This window comes from Hoplias malabaricus, chromosome X2 (assembly GCF_029633855.1).
Source record: "Hoplias malabaricus isolate fHopMal1 chromosome X2, fHopMal1.hap1, whole genome shotgun sequence".
Classification (NCBI taxonomy): domain Eukaryota; kingdom Metazoa; phylum Chordata; class Actinopteri; order Characiformes; family Erythrinidae; genus Hoplias; species Hoplias malabaricus.
Window position 1 is genome coordinate 1001702 of NC_089819.1, and position 15208 is coordinate 1016909.

Here is a 15208-nt window from a genome sequence, read left to right on the forward strand (position 1 = left end):
TTTTTCCTGTCTGTTCTTCACTCCATTAGTGTGCTCCTCAACTTTTCCCACTACTTTCAGCTAATGTGTTCTTAAAAGACAGCGCTAATCAGAATTATTACTCGCGGAAATATTTGCAGTGTTTTGTAAGTTGCAGATGGTTCAATTTTTTCACTTTTTTTTTTTTAAACAATGGACTGTTTTCCTATTTATTTATTACTCTGAGCATGTTAAGTTTGTGTAGAATTAAAAAGGATTTATGACTTGTACATACATATATAACAATATTTTAAGAATATTCAAAGTTGCAAACCATAATATTGAAAATATCTACTTCTCTCGTGCTTTCTTTGTCTTTCTCAGCTTTGTACTTCTCGTCTGTCATATCAGACTCCCCCGCTTGGTGCAGTAGATGTGTGTCACCCTGTAGCCTGCACTGTTGCTGCTCACCCCCACCAGGTAGCCCACCAGCATGTGCACAAACACTTACATAGCAAGAGCTTATATTCATGTTAACATGGGGCTCAATGACCTTATGGAAACTTTTTATACTCACAAGTATTTAAAAGGACATGAAGTAAGCGAGGTGTGTTAAATTTAATAGATAAATTTAATAACAGATTTTCTTTTAAATCATAAAAAAAATATTGTGCATATTGTGCTTGGTGAAAATGTAATTTGTTTCTTATCTAGTCCTTTTTTTGCAACATCAATTTTTAGCTGTATAATTTGACAGTCCTTATTATTCAATTAGATAGTGTTCTTTTTCATCAGTGTCAGTTACATTGTTTTCTCTGGAATTAATGTTACATGTGACTGGTCTCTTAATAGATGGCTGTGCCAGGAAAAGACGGAGGGCTTCCACAGGTGCTGCATCAGCCCAATCATGGCACTCAGGCTGACCATGGCCGTGCTCCATCCTGCCCTGCAGCAGACATGCCCCATCAGGCCCCACCCTCTGGCTGCAGTAGGTGAGGATGGTTTGGAGCCTTTTCTTTCATGTTTCCATATGCTAACTGGTGTAGTGGTTGTTTTCGCTGTGCATGTGTTTATTTTGTATCTGTATGCAGTGGTGATGCAGATGCGCTGTCCAAGAGTAGTGAGGTAAAAAGTACATCCCCTTCAGAAGCTCTTGAGACAACCTTCACCAGGAAAGTAGGAGCCTTTGTAAACAAACCTACAACACAGGTGAAGGAGCACACCTACCAATGGCATAAATAATCCCCCAAATTTGTCAAATGGAAGATGTTGTAATATTTTTTCAATTTTAATTTGTCCAGGTGACCACAGCGAGTCTGGATCTGCCCTTTGTGGCATTTGCTCCCAGGGCATATGACCTGGAGGAGAATGACCCCATGGTATGTGATTGACCTGAACAAACACCCAGCCCACAAAACAACATAGCCATGTGATCTGCAGTCAGTCAATATTCCTCTGTGGTTTGAAACGAAAAAATCAATACGGGAGATCTGTGCTAACCTCAGTGATCCCAGCTCTCATATACTCTACAGTTAAAGCTGGAGGCTTTAAGGTTGTCATTCATTTTAACTCATTGTGCTTCAATAGTCATTTGTTTTGCTAGAAACAATGGCTATCATGTCCACAAGCATGCCCTTTGCACTGTATGAATTGTTCCTGAAGAATGACCAATAGAAATGCTCCAGCTTTACTAAATAAATACCCTAAACATTAACTTGCATACAATTATATATTAAAATGTGTATATATACAGAGAGAGGGAGAGATTTTACCTTGTCATATATAATTGTATTTTGGAGATAATTGATATGCTTAGATATTTTAAGACTTGAAATGTATGCAAGCAGTGCTTCAATACTACACAGCACAAAAAGGGCACGAATCCAGAAAAGGTGCCATTTTAGCTGAGATCTTGTTTCCTATTTTTGTCATCTCTACCCAGGTGAACCCACCAGCATCACCAACCCCTTCCTCCCCACTGCAAGGCAGTCTTCACTCTCAAAGCTCAAGTCAGAGTGGGGGCCAGGCACAGGATGACTTTGTCATGGTGGACTTTGTATGTACCCTATCAGATTGGTGATATTTCTCCATGTAATTTAGCAAACATACCATTTCATACAAACGACATAGGAAATTAAAAGTAAGCTTTGATCTGATAGGTTATTAAAAGCATATCTAATTTAATTTTTACTACAAATGAGCTCATGGGATGGAAACAGCAAATCAATTACTTTTAAGTAATGTTTAAAGTCCCAGGAGTCCAGTGCATTTTAATATAAAATGTATTATACTATCCTTGTCATCTTCACAATACTGAAAATTTTAAATTTAATGAAGTAATATTATTCAAATTAAAAAAATAATTCAGTTCCTCAGCTTTCAATTGTTGATTTGCTTTCGCTCATGTTAGCATTTTTGGGTAAATAATATATGCCCATATAATCAACATTTAACTATATAAGAAAGCAACAAGTTTATATGTCCTGGAACTTTCAAACTAGAAACACACTCAATTATAACCTAAGCAAACTCACTTTCTATTAGTGGCCGTTTTCATCTGTGTGTTTCTAAATTATTTAGCATACTGTAAATATACATCATTTTTATATGCATAACGTCCTATTGTGTGACTAGTCTTGTATTTTAATTGCAGAAACCAGCATTCTCAAAGGATGACCTGTTACCAATGGATTTGGGGACATTTTACAGAGAGTTTCAGAACCCCCCGCAGCTTGCCAGCCTCTCCATTGATGTGAGCGCACAGTCTATGGCTGAGGACCTGGTAAGGAAGACGGTAGCATTATATAAAAAGTCAAATTTGTACTAAAGCATTCATAACAATTTCTTTGTGCTTTAAGTCACAGGGGCCATTATTTCCAAAGCATCGCAGAATAGGAGTGCTCATATATGATTTGTCCTTGTTAGTGGAGTTATAAAAAGATAGGAACCTGATACTAGAGCAGCACTCTTTCTCTGAGTATCTTTGTAGGGGTCATTGCCTTTAAAGTACCTGTAAATTCTGTATGAGGCTAAGATAAAGTTAAAGATTTTAAGCAAAAACACCTGTTTTTTGTTTTCATAAAATTCAAAGAATGCTTCCTTAACATCTGCTAGCTTTCCATTCTTTTTGCATGCTGGAAACCAGTCTAATGTGTTCAATTCAGCCCCAGTGTCTGTAAACGGGTAAAAAAATAAAGGGTCTCTGTCCGATATGCTAGGCTCTCTCCCTCTGCTCACGAATAGACCCAGCAATAGAATAGCAATGTTCCAAAATTCAGTATAAACTCTTCCCAGAAAAGCAGAGAAAATTACTGCAACAAAGAGACGGACAACCCCTGTTTTAATAGTTAATTATGATTTCTTGGGTTGATTTCCCATGTTGTTTAAAATTGAAAATATAATGTGTTTATTCTATAGGATTCCCTCCCAGAGAAACTGGCCATCTATGAAAAGAGCATTGAGGAGTTTGACGCGTTTGTGGACACACTACAATAGACCGAGTATAGACTGCTCTTCAGAAACCCTTTTTTTTTATTTTTTGGTTTTTTTCTGACTTTCCAAAACATCTTTTAGGTGATTTCTCTGGCTTCTCTGCTCTTCTGCCCTCTTCATCTTACTACAAACACACATTGTAATTGTGTATAGAATGCATTTCAGGTGGAAGCTTTGCTCTGGACACTTATAGTGGAGTGTATGACTTGGACACCACATGGAGTGTAAAGATATAGTAGTAGCTTAATTACATCCACTTCATATCCATGTCTTCTTGAGAACAATTCATTTAAGATGGCTGGGCAGCACAGTGAACATCTCCCCCACTATGGAGTCTATAAGAGGTATTTTGATTCTTTTGTTAATAGAAGTATTGTAAATACTGATTTGATTTCATCTTTTTTAATGCTGAAGCATTTGAAGATCTGACTTGCACTCTTGGTAGCTCTGTATGTGAAGGATTGTTTCAATATGGAAAAAGGATTACGTTATGTTTGAAAGGGTTAGGAGCAGAGTGGCTTTGGCCCAAATTATGATGATGAATGTAAATAATTCATCCTTTACTTTTATTTAACTCAAGTTCACCTAAAGCTGAAATCAGACATGTTTGATGACAAGTATAAATCACTGTTCAGGCTACTGCACCTTCATATAAATGAAAAGGCCAACATGCTATGAAACAAAACCCTGTCCAGTTGACTCTAATCCATAAATTGCAATGTAATTTGAGTACTTTTCCTCCTGCTTATGTAAATGTAAAAGAAATGCAATTTTAAGTTATTTACAGTGCTTTTGTGGAAAATTCAATATGTTTTGTGGGCCTGTTATTATTTTTAAATTTGTACATGTAATACAATACATTTTTGGAAGGTTTCTTCTGTCAGACACTGTTTCAAGACCCTATCCAGAAAGCAGGGTTTTCCTGGACTTGGGAAGGAGGGAAATTCTTGGACACAGTTCTGTACTTGCTTATAAAACTAACCAGACTCTGTGCAAGACGTTCACCAAAACATAGTGTGTTCACAGCACCAAAGATGTCCACGTGTCTACAGTATGTTCATAATATATCGACTGGGTGTTTTCCTTTTGTTTGTTGCTGGGAGCAAGCAGTAGACGGATCATATTAACAGTAGTTTTTGGCTCAAGATGTGCAATGACCTATTGTATGGAAATCCATTTCTTCCAGGATTGTCTGTTTCTAGCAGCATTTTGACATAGTATCTTGATGTAGTGACTTGTTTTTCTGAATATTGCCATTTTCTTTAAACATTGACTTTAGTGATTTAACCTCTTCCTTTCTAGGAAATTTAACTGAGATTTTGAGTCATGTAAATCAATATTGTGTCAGAATATCTATTGTTCTGTCAATATTATGTCATTATTTAGGCATACTGTGTACAAATGCAAACATTTGCCAGAAACAGAATGAGGAAAGTATATTTGACCTTGTGAGAGTTGAATTTGGCGGGAGATTTTTCCTCATAGCTGGGAAACGCAAAAATCATAGAAATGAAACATTCTTATTAAAAAATAATTTCTATAGCTCAAAAGGACAATTATAGCGGACTTAATTGTGAGATATTATGATGGAAAATCACAACTCTTGACATATTTTCCCCCTTCTGTCGGAGATGGGTTTCCACAGTCAGTCCAAGGTGCTCCTTGGTGTCTTTCGGGAGGGTGCTATTTATCAGCGCTTTGGGCTGCAGCCCCTCCTCATTGTTCACCGTTACGGCATGTACGTTATGCAATAAACTGGTTCTTTTTGAAAGTTTCTGGGCAACTTTGAGAGAAACGGTGTTAGCTCGTCGGTAAAAGGTTCCCTCCTCACATCCACACTGCCACATTAGGAGAGAAACTTGAGGCTGCTGCGTTTGTTTTTGGTGGAGGTCGAGGAAAGGCTCGGCTGTTTGTGCAGTTAACATTTTCCAAATAACCGAGCTTTTACGTCCCGCAATGGCCTCAGCCGAGACGAAGATACTAACAATGGACGGCGAGGCTCTGTAAGGACCTCAACGCTCTGTTTGGAGCTCCTCAAGAACACTGCTTAAAGTTGAAGCCCGAATGAGGTGATTTTAGCGAGTTAAAGCAGCAGTCCTTTACGTTTACCGCAGTCTTGAAGAACGTTGTGTGCCCGTGTTGTACGAGACCTAGCGATAAACGTTTACGCCTACACCGTCGCCAGGTGAGTGTTTCCACTCGGTAAAGTGTCTTCATACTGGTCTTACAGAGATTATAAACACGTATTTTCAACTAATTTAAATCGTTTTATTTTACATAAATTTCTCCATGGTGTTTTCATTTTAACTGCATACGAGATAAGACTCCTCCTCATGTGAAACGTTACAGTTTTATGAGACTAGCATGTGGCACCCTGAGCCGTGTTTCAACTGCCCCCTTACTGTTCGTTATGAGGTGACATTATTAGTAATGAATTGAATCGTTTTACGGAAATTAACGAGGGGTGCGGCCGATTACGGTCCCTACCCCGTGCGAGTTTTGCTTGTTCTTTATTATTGTGTGACGGCAGCTTCCGGCGCATTAACACTAAACTAAAATAGGTCTCTGAGGCTGCTGCTGTCTGTAGTTCCTTATGTGAAATCCTACTAATCCTCATTTTAAAAATCTGGAAAAACCGGTCAGATACACTTTTCACACTCAGGCCAAAAAGAGGACATATCTGGAAAAAGTAGACGTGCAGTGTATTACAGGTGATATCAGCTATGTGCTAGGGTACACTGGTTGTACACAACTTATTTGGTGGTGTTTGAGTACACGCCACTACCACATTTCAGAACCCCAACATAACTCCGGTAAAGTTGGTTTCATATTCAGATTTCTTTCTTCAATAGCTCTCAAACGGTGCATGTAAATTACTTAATACTTGTAAAGTATTGTTTTCGGGATCCAAGACAATCAACTACAACTCAGTTTATGTCAGAAATGTTTGCCATTTAAAAAACACGAATATGTATTTTTTCTATGGGCTGCCGCCATCTCCGCGAGAGCTAAGGGACCGTTTACAAACTACACTACACAGTAAAAACGAAGGTGACGAACCTCTCACATGATGTATACTACATCTCTTACCTTGATAAATTTAACCATTACTGGCCCGTGGTGATGTGTTTTTGAGATTAAATTTCAATAGTATTTGGTACTTTGATGATATTGTTTCTAAACAAGTTGTATTTAATCAAGTGCAACCCACATGACATACTACACCTCTTATTTTTGTCAGTTTAACCCTTACTGGTCCACGGTGATACATTTTTGAGAATAAATTTCAATTGATTTTGAATGTTTAATGAAATAGCTCTGAAATAACATGTAGCTGTTTGAATGAAGCAATGGCGGTGTAGGCAACATTTTTTAACAGTTCTTTTAAATATTTTTATTGACCAACTGTCAATATTTGGCAGAATATTTCTGTACTTATATACACACAAAACTACATCAATAGTTACACTCCAAAAAAATTACTTTCAGTGTAAAAATTAAGTAAATTGTCTGACTTCACTCATGAGAGACATAACGTGCCAGGTTTCTACATACTTTAGGTGCACGCAAACGGTTGGTGTATCCACAGGAAACCAGAGCAGACATTCCCAGAAAGCAGAGGTTACCTTATTTAACACATAAGATCAGATGTGTTGCTACTTGTTTTGGATAATGTCCTAGGTCCACGATGGCCCTTTACAGACACACTTGCTTTATGCTCACAGTTTGTTATTTTGATATCCCAAAAAAGACAAGTATGTCAGAGTGTTCCTCTGCAGTCTCAGTCTTGTTTATGACACAGCACACAAAACCAATGGACATCTTTTGCAGGGATGATAATATTAAGGCAATCCAAATGAAACCAGCGCTGACATCTTTCACAGTTGTTACTGTAATGGGTTATTGAAAATACTTGCTAGGCTTTTGTAAAGGCATGGTATGTAATTGCTAAAGTTTTACAAGTTGGCTGCTAATGGTGTATCAGCAAACATATGGCCAAAAACATATTCTCACAAGCATTTGCTGTGTTTGTTTCTTAGATACCAATGCCTTTACAATTGCCCATAACCCATTACAGTAACAACTGTGAAAGATGTCAGCGCTGGTTTCATTTGGATTGCCTTAATATTATCATTAAATTGACCAAAATAAGAGGTGTAGTATGTCATGTGAGTTTCACATGATCCAATGCAACTTGTTTTGAAACAATTTCATCGAAGCTTCAAAAGCTATTGAAATTTATTCTCTAAAAGCTATCTCCACGGGTCAGCAATGGTTACATTTACCAAAATATGAGGTGTATGTCGTCATGTGGGTTACACTTGAACAAATACAACTTGTTTAGGAACAATAAGTCTTAGACGTAAAGTCAGAGACAGTAGCTCATCTGTGGTGTGTATTGACCATCTAGTCCTTTGTCAGTGGTCATAGGACACTTTTGGCTGGAACGTTTAGGTTCCTGGGTCATAATCTCTCAGAATCTGTACTTTGTCTGATCCACTCATACCAGTACATAACACAGTTAACACACCATCATTAGTGGTCCTGTAAGGCCCTGACCATTGAAAAACAGGATAAAAAAGGGCTTAAAGAAGTACAGAACAACAGATAACTACAGTCTGTAATTGCAGTAGTACAAAGTGCACCTACTTTAGTGTTGAAACTAGAAGCTTATTTTAATATATTGGTTGATCTGTGTCTGTTGGTGAAACCTTCATCAAGCAAAATTTTTATAACAGTTTTATGTTATAGCTTTGTATAGCTGTATGTATGTATAGCTTTTAAAATCATTAAACTTCTGTTTACGTTCCTGTTGCCAACACTGTAAATAGTTCTGATTCTGTTGCCGCTTTGTTACCGACGGTTTTTATTTCACAGTGTCTTTACAATTCGGAGAAATTTCAGTGTACACTTACTATAGTATAAATATATTTAATACTAATAAGGTCAACCTAGTGTATGACTAACAAATATAGTCAAAAATTCAGAAAGATCTTACATCACCCTGAATCAATCAGACTGGTCGAAGGAATCTTCAGTATAGTCAAAGAAGGGCGGCCACACCTTATAAAACATTTCCAATTTGTTTCTTAAAAGGTAGGTGATCTTTTCTAGGGGTATACTGGTTCATTTCAGAAATCCATATTTGGAAAGGAAGTGTTTCCAGGCACGAGCGACACAAATTTTAGCTGCAGTTAAAAGGATCTCAGTGAGCCTTAGAGCACAACCATTTTTAAGGTCAGAGTTGGTAAAACTACCCAACAGGCAAACTTCTGGATATACTGGAAAAGAGATACCAAAAATCTCAGATAATGTGTAAAACATTTCACACTATTTTTCTTTGTATATACTATTACTGTTACACTTTACACAGCATTGTGAATTAAAACTGGTTTGTTGTGTGTGTAGTAAATGATGCCTGCCCTAAAAGGGCACACCTGGGAGACCTGGGAATGGGACACTAAGGGAAAATCACCCGATGCCTTTCTGTCTCCATGCGGCCAGGCTGTTTACTTCCACATCAGTCCCCTACTGGAGAGCCATGGCACTGCAGGCGTCCGAGGAAGTAAAGGTGTTTATATACACACACAGTTAAAAACGTTCTTTTTATACACACACACAGATCAGTTGACTGTTTATACTCACCCAGGTCTAATCACCAAGTATTTATACACACACACACACACACACACATGCTGTCACATCCCGTCTCTACACACATGCAGGGATGATCACTGTGTATTTATGTCCAACCACAGAATGGAATATAATCTGTTCATACACACATGCATGCATTTACATATGAAAAAAATATATACACACACAGTACTGATCTGAATGTGTTTATACATGTGAACACATGGAAGAATTCACAGTTTATTTATGCACACAAAAACACACACACACACATCCATTTACAATGCATTCATACACCCACACACACACACACACACCCACACACACACGCCAGTTTGGTCACATTGCCTTTATACACAAACACAGATCTGATTGCTGTGTGTTGAAACAGAGAGAGAGTAACCCGAAGGGAGTAAGGGAGTTAACTAAAAACGTGTATGTGATAGGTGATAAGGTATGAGAAGTTCAGTATATTATTGAAAGCCTAAACCATGTAGAGATTTATAAGCCATGAGGAGTACTTTATAGTCAGTGTATGGACATGTACCAACATGTTTATAATGCTAGATTAAGGTTTAGTTATGATTCTTTTCCTACAGTGTGTGTGAGTGTGTATGTGTGTGTGTTACAGGTTTTTCCTATGGTGAGCACTATTGGGAGATTGAGTTTCTGGAGCCTCCCTATGGCACCTCTGTGATGGTGGGTGTGGGTACAATGAATGCACATCTGCATGCAGGGGAGCAGTTTATTAATCTAGTAGGTGAGGACTGCCGTAAATATATGCATATATATATATATATATATATATATTGTGCCTTGAATGCTTGATAATGCTTGTTTTTTCTCTTTTGTCAGTAAATATAAGTATTTTTCAGCCAGTGTCTTTCATTTTTTTTATTTCTTAGGAATAGACGCTATGATAACTACAATTTAAAACATATATAAGTGTGTTCCTTCTAAGGAAATGTACTTATATTTTCACTTAAAAAACAGCGAAACCTAATTTGACCAGGGGATCCCTACATTGTAAACAAGACAAGTATTCATACTATAGTTGATATGCCATTATCTCACAAATATATTAAAAATACAGAGCTACAATATCATAGGCTGCATGTCTGGATGATTTAGAGATGGACATTCGTCCTGATGAATTTATGGAGCAGTCTCCAAGTGCCATGATGTCTGTGAAGAGAGGAAAAACCACACAAACACCCCACAGACACAGGCGTAAGCTGTTTCCATTTACTGTGTAAACTACAAGCAATAGAGTGAAATATAGTTAAAGGAGTAGTTTAGAAAAAGAAAATGTATATAAAGTCAGCATTTTGGTTCATTTCTTCAGGAAAAAAAGCGGTGAATCTAATGTTGCTAACAAACACTGTAATTAAACTTTCAAATAGAAATAGTCTACAGTGTTTCTGTAAAGATACATCATCAAATTTCTGTTACTGCCTCCAGGTCATAAAAAACACTACACAGACTAGTTAGCATGTTAGTAGCTTTCTGGAGTAAGACTATCCATTTAAGGCCATGTGTATTTGTGTTTGCAGGTATGGATTCTGAAAGTTGGGGTCTGTCATATAAAGGCTTACTCTGGCACAATGGCAAGAGTAGGAAGTACACAGAACCATTTTATGACAAAAACACCGTGATTGGGGTTTTACTGAACCGAACCGCAGGAACACTAACATTCTATCGTAATGGAGATAACCTCGGGCTGGCTTTCTCTGGCCTGGATCAGGTGAGGTAACACATATATATGTAGGACCACTCAATATGCATGGAAAATCTGAAAAAAAAAATTGATCAAACTTAAGAATAACCACAAGAAATAAAGAAATACATGTAATTACTGGTTCATAAAACTAAACTTTTAAAGACTTCAAAGGGTAATATTAGAATAACGTTCAAAATGTTAGTCAAAAAACATTTTTATAAAGTTCTGAGGTTGTTACCTCAACATTTGCTAGGTCTCCAGTCTGTTTGCATGCCGGAAACAGTTCTAATATGTTTTTATGAAGCAAGGAAATGGGTAAAATACAATGGGCGTTGGTCCGGTTTGGACCTCTCTCTGCTCATGGCAGTGAAAGTGTATCTGTAGTTGTTTAAGCAACGGAGAGAATTACAAACAGCGAAAAGCACAAATTGGGATGAGGATATTGCTCTGTACCTGTTAGGTAATATTGACTTATTTTTGCTGTTTCAGATGATTGTGATGAATGTGGAACTGGCTTTAAATTCAGGAGATTGTTAACTGCACTAAACACAGACTGAAAGCCTTGCAAACTTGAGTTACCAATGAGTTTCTGTGGTAATTCAAACACTGAATAAAAGCTTCAAACTGACAAGTTAAACATCAGCCACATACTAAAATCACTCAAAGATAACACTCCACCTTTCCAAGAGACAGAGCTTCTGGACATAAACAAACCAGAGAGAACAGTATTTCCCTAGAATCTTGGTTGTTTTCTTTAACTGCTGAATTTTACTTTTTTAAATGAAACCCAACACTGATTCCCTAAACAATTCATTTTTGTGTTGTTGAATTGTTCGCCCCCACCCCCTTTTTTAAAAATCTTTCTTTCTCCCCTTTGTCCTTCCTTCTGTATGATTGTGTATACATACGTACAATCTGCAAACCTTAAAATTCATAATACATGCATTCGACAGGTCAATTTCTATCCACTAGCTAGGTTTCCCAATCAGTGCTACTAATGTTGGAGGCTGTCCATAGCTCAACATATTATTCGGGAATCATAACTGCAGTTTCCTGACTGAAATTTGTCTTTTTAGTAGTTTGTTCCATGAAAAATAAATCAAAGCCGCTTAGAGATAGTAAAAGTTTATTTATTTAATATGATGTGATTAGTGGTATTGTATTGCCATATTTAAAAATACAGTTTTACATTTACCATATGCCGGACCTAAGAGGGGCACGGTGTTGCAGCAGGTAGTGTCACAGTCACACAGGGACCTGGACGTCGTGGGTTCAAGTCCTGCTCCGGGTGACTGTCTGGAGCTTGGTGTATTCTCCTCCCACGGTTCAAAAGCACAAGTTGGTAGGTGGACTTTTGACTCACAAGTGTCCCCCTCTGGGGTGTAGTGGAAATAGTATGCACACGTTGCGGTGGCATTAGCACTACACAGCGGAGTCAATGATAATTAATGATTATTTTATTAATAATAGGTCTTGAAAAAGGCTAAAAGAGATAACGCCCCAAGTATCTGGAGCCTTGAAGTGAAGAGTCGAACAGCGGAGAAAAAGGGGCAAAAGCCCAAAAAGCTCAAAAAGCTCTTGTCATTTGGCGCCACAGGTTTTTAACCAGAGTTTAGAAAACCCACCCCGAATACCTTATTCGTCCTCAATGAGGGTGAATTGGAGCTTTTCTTGCTCCTGATTGGCCGTTTCCTGTACCTTGGGCGTGGCATCACAGAATTTATGACACTTGACAAAACAAAGACTTGACCATCCCTGAGTGAATACTTTGCAATATAAAAGATTGTATGTTAACACAAAAACAACCATGTTCTATATAATTATTAACAAACTAAACACATAGTATGTGGCTACCTTGGTTTTACATAAATTCAAATAAACAAAAATGGCTTTAAACACATGTAAATTAAATCCACTTATTTTAATCGTCAAAACGGGATTAATTTCAAACAGTTGTGCCCATATACGACCTGTTTTCCATGTAAGAACTTTGGGATGTTTGAGTCTTTTAGAGTTAAAAGTCTTTAAAAAGGTGTAAGAGGGTATTGTGAGTTTCAATCAAGATTGAGTCTCTGTGTCTCTCTGCATTCTTTTCTTGACCCTGGGGTTCCTTAAGTCATAAAAAGGGTCTTTGGAGGGGGTTTTACGGGCCTGCTCTGGAGATTTAACTCACCTTACGATCTTGGTTAGAGATGTCTCTGAAACGAGCTAAAGTTTGGGTATTTAAAATCACATCTTCAGAACGTCACAATTTCTTATTAGAGATTAATACACATTCATCATATCCACTACAGTGGTGTGGTCCTGCCTTGTGCCAAATGATTCTGGGTAGACTCCAGACCCACCGTGACCCTGAACTGGATAAGTGTTTACAGACAATGAATGAATGAATGTGCCGGACCTTTACATTATTTAAATACAAATAAGGTGCAAAGCATATAAGGTTATTGCAATCATCTAAAAACTGGGAGATGCACTTTTGAGCCTTGTTTTTTTTTGTAATGACAGATGGTTTTTAATTTTTTAAACCCCCACATTTTTACATTTTATTATTAATTTTTTGTAACTACTTCATCTTTTTTAATGTTTTGTTGGGTCCAGATCCTACCCAGAATCAGTGAGCCGAAGACAAGGAACAAGTCCATCACAGGGAACCACACACAGAAACACACATACAGTCACACACTTACACCTATGGACACTTTTGAATAATTAGTCTACCTACCTGCATGTGTTTTTAAATTGCGGAAGGAAACCGGAGAACTCAGAGGAAACCCTTGCAGATACAGGGAGAACACACCACTCAAGACAGTTACTTGAGGCAGGGTTGGAACCCAGGACCCTGAGATCCTGAAGCAGAGTGGCAGCTCTTACAAGTGTTTGCCAATTCCACTCATGTGTTTGACACATTGTATTCATTGACAAACTGTGTTCATAGTGAAACTTGTTTACTGTAAGCTGTCAGGAGTACTGCAAATGTTGCGTTCTAGTAGATTAATGTCTACATTAATTCTGTTCAATTGGGTAATTGAGGTTTGGTGAATTAAGGAAAAAAATAAAAATAAAATGCTGTGTGTGTTTTGTGCAGGTTTGCAGTGCCTTGTATCCCATGGTGAGTTCCACTGCCCCTGAGACAGAGCTGCTGCTGGGCCTGAGAACATCCCGTCTGTCCTCCCTGCAGGAACACTGCATGCACACCATCACACACTGCCTTGGCCGCTTTGGACACACACACTCGCTGCCCCTGCCTCCTGCACTACGCTGCCAAATACATACATAGAGCATGTACATAACAAAAGGTATTGTCCATTGCACAACTAAAGCACTCACACATGCATTCCGGACTGGCTGGGCACTCAAAGAACTTAAATCCTCAGGAAGAACACATGAACACAACTCAGACTCTGTTCACACAGCAGAGAGTTGCTCACATTCACCCATCAACCATAACATCATTATGGTTACCACCTCGTTTCTACACTCACTGTCCATTCTTTCAGCTCCACAGTACACAGGAGCACTTTGTAGTGCTGCACTTATAGACTGTGGTCCTAATGTTGGTCTGTATACATTATTTGCACCTATCACCCTGTTCCTTAATGGACCACCACAAGGTGGTGCCCTGTGTCCATTGAAGGACTATAGGATCACCAACACACACAGTGCAGCAACAGATGAGCTACTCTCTCTGACTGTACATCTACAATGTGGAACAACAAGGTAGGTGTGTCCAACAGAGTGGATAAATAAAAAAAAATAAAAAATAATAATAAAAAATTTCAGGTGCTTTAAAGTTATATATATATATAAACAATCGTTTTTCAGAGCACACACACTGAACTGATCAATAATATTTATATGGTAATATTCTCAAAAAAAGGTTGAGAGACACTTTATAAATGGCAGCTTAAACAGCAAAGACCCACTTGGTCTTTAGCAATAAAGTAAATCCAGCATTTGTTTGATTTAATAAATAAATCATTGTAGTAGTATTTTAGAGATGTTGTATCCAATGACGTGGGGTTTATATTCCCTAAATGCACATATGTCCAAACGTTTGTAGACACCCTTTATGATTTGTAAATTCTTCAAGCTGTACCTATTGTGGACATAAAAATTATGTTGCGGTTTGTATAATTGCCACAGCAACGTGTAGAATGAAGCAGGATATTCTGTAGAAGCCACAGAAGTGTAAGATCACCTTACATAAAGCTCTCCTAGACTTGGGCTGGAATTGTCTGTAATGACAGCTCCATGGAATATTTCTGGAATAAGTGGAGGGGAAAATTAAGTCTCAACATAAGAAAAGAAAATTTTTAATAAGCCAATGACTTATAAACTGTTGGCCATAGACCAAAACTGAAACAAAAACTATAAAACTGTACTGTGTCATTTTTGTTT

General features: G+C 37.8%; 2 protein-coding genes across 5 annotated transcripts in view; both read left to right on the top strand.

The window, feature by feature from the left end:
- LOC136676337 (autophagy-related protein 13) overlaps nt 1-15202 on the top strand; it is a 35170-nt gene extending 19968 nt beyond the window's left edge. Inside the window, exons 11-22 of one of the 4 annotated variants that reach the window (XM_066653259.1) lie at nt 343-438; nt 811-950; nt 1050-1167; nt 1260-1337; nt 1901-2014; nt 2612-2740; nt 3376-5635; nt 8860-9022; nt 9719-9847; nt 10219-10317; nt 10641-10831; nt 13896-15202. In XM_066653259.1, the coding sequence (XP_066509356.1) occupies nt 343-438; nt 811-950; nt 1050-1167; nt 1260-1337; nt 1901-2014; nt 2612-2740; nt 3376-3453 (753 nt within the window). In that variant the 3' untranslated portion in view covers nt 3454-5635; nt 8860-9022; nt 9719-9847; ... (1 more) ...; nt 10641-10831; nt 13896-15202. Of the gene's footprint in view, nt 1-342; nt 439-810; nt 951-1049; nt 1168-1259; nt 1338-1900; nt 2015-2611; nt 2741-3375; nt 5636-8859; nt 9023-9686; nt 9848-10218; nt 10318-10640; nt 10832-13895 lie in introns of all 4 variants that reach the window. The other 3 variants (XM_066653258.1, XM_066653257.1, XM_066653260.1) reach the window with 3 other exon arrangements.
- LOC136676525 (SPRY domain-containing SOCS box protein 3-like) lies at nt 8866-14087 on the top strand. The gene is made up of 4 exons (XM_066653612.1): nt 8866-9016; nt 9719-9796; nt 10641-10831; nt 13896-14087. The coding sequence occupies exons 1-4, from the start codon at nt 8866-8868 to the stop codon at nt 14085-14087; spliced, it is 612 nt and encodes a 203-aa protein (XP_066509709.1).
- Nucleotides 15203-15208: the final 6 nt, after the last annotated feature.

Bases quoted from the DNA above. Each gene is read 5' to 3' on its own strand.
- LOC136676525 (XM_066653612.1), top strand. From the start codon at position 8,866: ATGCCTGCCCTAAAAGGGCACACCTGGGAGACCTGGGAATGGGACACT. The intron at 9,017-9,718 runs GTAAAGGTGTTT...TGTGTGTTACAG, and splicing joins CACTGCAGGCGTCCGAGGAA to GTTTTTCCTATGGTGAGCAC. The intron at 10,832-13,895 runs GTGAGGTAACAC...TGTTTTGTGCAG, and splicing joins CTTTCTCTGGCCTGGATCAG to GTTTGCAGTGCCTTGTATCC.